The 7,322-nt window shown below is 36.5% G+C and overlaps 2 protein-coding genes across 2 annotated transcripts; both read left to right on the top strand.

Moving 5' to 3' along the window:
• Positions 1 to 61: 61 nt before the first annotated feature.
• LOC121737814 (39S ribosomal protein L35, mitochondrial) lies at positions 62 to 836 on the top strand. The gene is made up of 2 exons (XM_042129522.1): positions 62 to 199; positions 280 to 836. The coding sequence occupies exons 1-2, from the start codon at positions 178 to 180 to the stop codon at positions 789 to 791; spliced, it is 534 nt and encodes a 177-aa protein (XP_041985456.1). The 5' UTR covers positions 62 to 177; the 3' UTR covers positions 792 to 836.
• A 306-nt stretch (positions 837 to 1,142) lies between these two features.
• LOC121737813 (fumarylacetoacetate hydrolase domain-containing protein 2) lies at positions 1,143 to 6,628 on the top strand. Its single transcript, XM_042129521.1, has 5 exons — positions 1,143 to 1,684; positions 2,431 to 2,650; positions 4,328 to 4,492; positions 5,709 to 5,875; positions 6,211 to 6,628. Exons 1-5 carry the CDS (start codon positions 1,404 to 1,406, stop codon positions 6,368 to 6,370), a joined length of 993 nt encoding a protein of 330 aa, XP_041985455.1. The 5' UTR covers positions 1,143 to 1,403; the 3' UTR covers positions 6,371 to 6,628.
• Positions 6,629 to 7,322: the final 694 nt, after the last annotated feature.

Raw genomic sequence — 7,322 nt, 5'->3', positions numbered from 1 at the left:
CAAAATACCTAGTTGATTGACAGATCTATCATGTCCGATGACAGCAAATCTTTCTAATCACAATTCACAAATAAATTTTCATGCACTCTTCAGAATTTGTGCTTTAAAACAAAATAAAGTAAATATTTAGTGCTAATTAATGAATTAACTATCGTAACAGGTGTTTGGACACTAACAATGCTACGAAGTGCAATCTTGGGTAATAAATACTATTTCCTCGCCCTAATATTTTTCATTTAAATTCGTTAATTATTCAATAAAACATTCCGCTTTTTACAGCGTGTCGTGTATTACAACCACTACAAGTTGCTCGCAATGTTGGAAGAGTATTCACTTACGAATACAAGAGGATTTGCACACCTAACCTCAAAAATATTTCTGTCAACTATTTCAGTAGCGTTAACATTCAGCCACTAGTAAATAATAAGCAGATATTAGATATATCAAGCAACATAACAGCTCCTCAAGTCAGAAGTGTTACTAAGTTTAGCTTGAGGAAGGGTAAGAGGAAATCTGTTAAAGTTGTCTTGAAAAAGTTCTTCCGTTTGCACTGGGGCGCTTGGATCAGGACCAAAGCCGGTAGAAACAAGAGGAGGTGGAAGAAATCTCTTGCGAACCAACGTAGAGCAAGGCAGCATGTTCTCTGTAATTCTACTCAAAGTTACATGCTCGATAAAATGGTTACCAATTTTTGGAAGAAACCAAAGCATTATGTTGAAGATCCTTATGCACCCTACCACACGAGAGAAGAGTTCATCTTCACTAAAAGAAAACCAAGAATTGTGTATTAGAATTTAGTTTTTATTTATTTTAGTTCAATATAATATTGTAATAGATTTTGGTTATATATTTTTCATACATTTTGCTACCCCATTATATAACGCAGTAATGTCAAAATAGCCTAGCATATTATTCTATAACTCTAAAAAATCAATACTTATTATCTACATTATAATATTATCTATATTCAAAATTGAGACTTATTTACTAATAACTTTAGTTTATAATTATTATTGAAGATTGCTAATTTAATGCCTGGAGAATAACAATAGCAATTTGGTGTTATATGAAATGTCTTTATTATTTTAAATTCGCAGAATCGATTATTATTGTCAGTTCAGATATCGATTTTCATTTAAAAATAAATAGGAAGTCTTGTTTCCAATCCCAATGCAAGCAGCAAGCGATGAGTACTTTAATAAAGCCTCAGAAACAGAAACACGATTGCTAATTCAAAAAGGGCGGCAACTCTTACGTAACTTTTATCAGATTATTCAGAGCAATTTGACATAACAGCTGATAAGAGAACAAAAATAAATAAGCCAAAGTATAACCTCTAAATAGCACTTCAAATCGATTTCTGACGTAAACACTTAAAAACTCTTTGCTGGAAACTCGAAACGATGAATTTTATCAAGCCATATTTGATAACGTCAACCAAGAGTGCCTTTCGATCAAAAACATTTCTCAAAACGACAGAATTCTTTGCCGGCGCAAGAGGTTTTTCGGTTGGATCCCAAAGAAACATGAAACTCGTTCAATTTGTCTACAAAAATGAACCAAATGTTCTCCGAGCCGGTTATTTGGAGGGAAATAATGTGGTTGATGTAAACAAAGCAGATAGTAGCATACCATGTACTATGATAGAGATTTTAAAAAGCAATTCTCTTGAAAAAGTCAAAAGGTAAGTTAAGAACTTGATTATAAATAAGTACTTATTTTAATTCCTTACCTACCCAACCAGATGCTCCAAACTTGAGTTAACCAACGATATCAAAATACTCTAGTTTTTTAATCAGTTTTTTAAGAAAAAGTTATGTTATAAAACTGGAGCTCAAATCTAAAATAAATACTCAGCCAATCTTCATCCAGACATCTTTAGGATCTACTCAATAACTTCAATGGTTTTGCTTTTACCATTATGCCTAATTCATTAGGCATAATGTTCAGTCCAAAGTCTATCTTATATTGTTGTATCATGTATGTAAATTAATTAAAAACTTGTAGTGAGGCCTACATTAACTATTAACTAACATTAATTATTTCTGTTAGAAGTACCTACTTAAATAACAATAAATTTGAATACTTTTTATTACTTTTATCAGTACCCAGCAGTTAATGTGTCCAATTTAATTGATAGAATTAAAGCCATACGCCAAGCTTTTGTGTACATTTAAATCAGAATGAAATCCTGTGGGTTGGGAGTCGGGACCCCCTGCAGCATCTGTATACAGGTGTTAAGAACTTTAGGCTTACAGAATCCCAGAATGCAATGGTTTTACTATTTTATATTTTTATTTTTTTTAAGCCTAAGCCTATTGCTGTCCCACTGCTGGGCTAAGGGAATATAATTAAATAAGTTTAAATATTTTTAAATTTTAATATTTATTATTTCATAATTAATAATCAACACATAACATTTAATTTTAGCCTGAAATCAAAGAATCCAGCTGCAATTCCTCTATCGGAAGTTCTGTTAGCCGCTCCAATCACTGGCAATGACAAGGTCCTGTGTGTAGGACTTAACTACAAAGACCACTGCCAGGAGCAGAATCTGACTCCGCCTGAAGTTCCGATGATATTCAGCAAGTTTTCCAGTACGATCATCGGGCAAAAGGATGCTTTGAAACTAAGGACTAATACTACTGATGTGAGTTTTATTAATTTTAAAATTGTCAACAGCACAAACTTACATAAAAATATATAAATATTATGGTGAATAGGGTATAAATGTGAATTGGTGAATAAGTTGTATTTCAGTGTTTCCCAAACAGTTTTTTTATGGGACCCCTTTGAGATGACAAATCAATAAATTCAATAAAAAAAGTTAAATAAAACTTTGGTATGTCTGCTTGTCTTAAAGGGCCCATTCACGAGTGGGAGAGCCATCCTTCGGCACGAATGGGCCGGCTCGACCGGAGAAATACCACGTTCTCACAGAAAACCGGCGTGAAACAGCGATTGCGCTGTGTTTCGCCGAGTGAGTGAGTTTACCGGAGGCCCAATCCCCTACCCTATTCCCTTCCCTACCCTCCTCTATTCCCTTCCCTTCCCATCCTTCCCATCCCTACCCTCCTCTATTCCCTCTTAAAAGGCCGGCAACGCACCTGCAGCTCTTCTGATGCTGCGAGTGTCCATGGGCGACAGAAGTTGCTTTCCATCAGGTGACCTGTTTGCTCGTTTGCCCCTTTATTTCATAAAAAAAAAGTCCTGCAGTGAATGGGCCTCACTGATTGGTTCACACTCGGTGTTTCCGGCCGGCAACACCAAGTGTGAACCAATCAGTGAGGCCCATTCAATGCAGGACTGCCGTGCAGTCCTGCCGTGAATGGGCCCTTTAAGCAGAAATGAAAAAGAAATGTTAAGTGCCATTAAAGACGAAGAAGAAGATTAAATACTTAAAATGTTATGCAGAAATTAAAAAAAGTTTTATAACAAACCTTTCGTATCTAGACAAGCAGAAATTAAAAAATATGTCATGGACTGGAATTTATATCAGTTTCTCAAACATTTTATCATGGGTCGTCCCTGTGATAATATAGTACCTATATACTTACTTACCTAATTAAATAAGTTTAAATATTTTTATTACCAGAACATATTATAACAAATAAAATGTAATTATAATGATAGCCAGAATATCAAAGAGAAAACATTTAGGTACCTAATACTATTATTTCTGGTCGTTTAACAAATACTTTAACATATTCGCGATGTAATGTAATCGAAACTCTCTTGAGTTTTGCTTATCTGATGAAACATTTCTAATAATATGAGGGATGGGGCGTCATGGGTTTTTGCTTCAAGCTACTGATCCCTGAATGTCTTGAATCACTGGTATGACCTCACACATAATTGGGGTCAATTGGGGGACAAATTGAATTTGTGGACGCGTGGGCAGTGATATAATGCAGGAAGGTAGGACCATGGGACGTATCACATTACGAACTTTATTATTACCCGACTATGATGCAAAAAGATAACGATTTTGACATGACATGAACATGACATTTATATTTTATGTTGTCCATCTCCCTGAATAATTAAAAGATTCATGAAGTCTTAGATACAGATGTTTTAACGTTTTAGTTATACGTACCTAACTTGATTATGCTCTAGAAGAACTCAATTGGCAGGAAATTCTATTCCTTTACGTGGCCAAATGCGTATTACCTATGACTAAAGCTATGCGCGGTCCCAGCCTCAAATTTCGATTTACAATACACATAGTCTGTTGGGGGGGGGGGGTCAATATGACCAATGTGTTCCCTGAGACTGCGCTTAATACTGGTAACCAGGTTAAATATACTATGTAAAATATTCACAGAAAGTGGACTGGGAAGTCGAGCTGACGGTTGTGATCGGGAAACCCTGCAGCAACGTGACGGCGGAGCGCGCTTTCGACTACGTGCTGGGGTACACCGTGGCGCAGGACATCAGCGCTCGTGACTGGCAGAAGACCAGGAACGGTGGACAGTTCCTGCTGGGCAAGGTAAGCTGTCTGGGAAGGTTTTAGGCTCCCAAAACTTATTTTTTCAAGGTCGGTCGCCGGATAGAGAGAGAAAAGCCATTAAACTATATTATTGTTTCTTGTCACTCTCTTGCACACGATCATATGGGAGCGCTGAGCAGGATGATAATATGTATATTGATATTTTCGTACGCGTTTGATAGAGACAAACAACTACGGCCCATGGGTTACCGAAATTCTCTCTGTACCGGACTAACACATCCAAAAATTATGCTCATTGGTGCCTCTGCTCTGGTAACCAGACTTTACCTTAGTATATAAATAATATGCTCATTAGTCATTAGTTTATAAAATTTTACGAATACTTATACAAAAATATTATATTATTTAAATAAGATATTATCAGTAAAGTGATAAACAGTAGTCTTCGTGTTTGTATAAAGATTGACCTTGTCAACACTCGAGAAATATTTCGTGCTTATGATGTATGGTTGTTATCTTAAACCATGTTGGTTTGTCGCTATGCAATCTTTGGATATAATACAAGACTTCATTTCTTCAATTCGTCGTCATTTAAGGCTCTATTTACTAATGTTTATTTCTTGTTTACGCAAAAACTGTACTTTTCATAGATAACAGGGTTGATTGTTTTAAATCACTTGATTTAAATCATGATTTAAATCAGTGATTTAAATCAAGTTCTCTTCCCCCGATTTTGGGGGCGCTGATTCCGCTTCAAATAGGCACAAAAAACAGCTGGGTATCATCTATCCAGCGTACTTGTATAATGGAGATCAGTGCGACAGTAGGAGAACGAATAAACGTTCGGCGGGAAAATGGGGAATCCCCATGCTTTGTTCGTTGTCATTCATTCGTTTTGAGTATTGCTAGTATAAAAAAATGGTAGTTTTATTAAAAAGTTATTAGTTATTTACCATATTCCGGTAAGAAATTAAATAAATCATGATTTAATTGATTAAAAAAAACCAAAAAAATCTGTCATAAACAAAACAATAATGATTTTTGTCAACCCTGAATTAGGTAAGCCCATATACTATACTCATAAAAATTCGATGATATGAAAAAAAATGTGGCAATAATCCAGTACTGATTTAAGGGTTTAATGTTTATTCCACAGTTTAGGTTTATCAGTGTCAATCTTATCTTATGTAATTGATGAATAATGAAGTTCATCATCATCACTATTTAATATTTATGTATTTTTTTCTTATGCCAGTCCATGGACACCTTCTGTCCCATCGGCCCATGCATCACGACGTCCGACGAGATCGGTGACCCGCAAGCCCTGGATATCAAGTGCAGCATCAACGGCGTGCTGAAGCAGACGAGCAACACAAACCAGCTGGTGCATAAAATACCTGATGTCATCGCGCGGTTGAGCAGGTGAGTAAAAAAAACCTTATGTCAATGTCTTTAAACATATTATGTCAATGTCTTTAAACATATTATGTCAATGTCATGTTTCTGTTGATTTTTGTATGTTTCGGATCAAAGTTGGATCAGGTCACGTGTTCTGACACGAGTATTACATTTACTAAGGCTCGACCGAGATGCGGTTTTCCGTAATTACATTTTTATTTTCTACCCATCCTAAAAAGTTTACTTCCTTTTTTTCAGTAACTCACAGTTCCCATTGATATAATTTTGGGTGGATGCATCATTTTTATAATGAAAAAAAAAACTTGACACTTCTCTATCTAATTTTTTTCTTCTTCCAGCGTAATGACCCTCTACCCCGGCGACATAATCCTCACCGGCACCCCCGGCGGAGTGGGCATGTATCGCAGCCCCCCGGAGTACCTCAAACCCAATGACGTCATCACCAGCGAGATACAGAACATTGGGGTGCTGGAGACCCGTGTTGAGCGGTTCTGTTAGTGGACTAGAGCAGTATTTCCCAACTTTTTTCAGCCACGGTCCCCTAGAAAATCAAGCACAGTTTTAAGCCGTGCTAAGTAAGCGTAGCGATTATGAGACATTAGCATTTATCTATGGTTCAGAGACGATACCGCGGACACCTAGGGGTCCGTGGACCACAGTTTGGGAAACACTGGACTAGAAAATCTTGCCCTTTACTAATAAAAATATTTACATAGTCGCGTATATTGCACAAATTGTTCTGTGATGCAGTCAATTTGTGAACCTTACAATAACAAAAAATATAAGGGTAAGATGTTGAAAAACACTGGTACACCATATTTGACATAGGCCCATTTCATAAAGGAACTCTTTGAAGTAATAATTTAATAATATTAACACAGCTAATATAAGATCTGCTTGTATATATCTGGCATACCTGAAAAAGCTACATGATAATAATATCTATGGACGCTTCACACCACGTCAGTCTGGCCCCGTGCTAAGTACCTGAAGGACTTGTGTTACAGGTGCCAGACAACGGAAATATATTTAATACTTTTATACTATGCATATATTTAAGATTTTTATTATATCATACACATATTTAATACACATCCAGACCCGGGAACATTGAAAACATTTTTTTTTATTCCGTCGGCGGGATTCGAACCCGCGACCCCCGGCTTGAGCTGCCACACACTCAACCAATTGAGCCACAGAGGTCGTCACATGATAGAAAAGACAGTACATCTTGAATGGTTAATTGCGTACCTAAATACCTTTCTTAGTAAGTGGTTGAACATTTGATAAGGGTTGAGTCAGAAACAAATCGAATTATTATTACATATAGTCTGGTTGCGGGCCGCATAAAAAATACTCAGAAAGTTGATTCATAGGCAGATGGCGAACATAATTCGGTCGCGTTATGCCAAACCTAGCAGATCGTGAGTACAGTTCGACAAGGCTTTAT

Source organism: Aricia agestis, chromosome 21, assembly GCF_905147365.1.
Source record: "Aricia agestis chromosome 21, ilAriAges1.1, whole genome shotgun sequence".
NCBI lineage: Eukaryota > Metazoa > Arthropoda > Insecta > Lepidoptera > Lycaenidae > Aricia > Aricia agestis.
The sequence above is the reverse complement of the archived record's forward strand: the minus strand, read 5'-3'. Positions and strand labels throughout refer to the sequence as shown.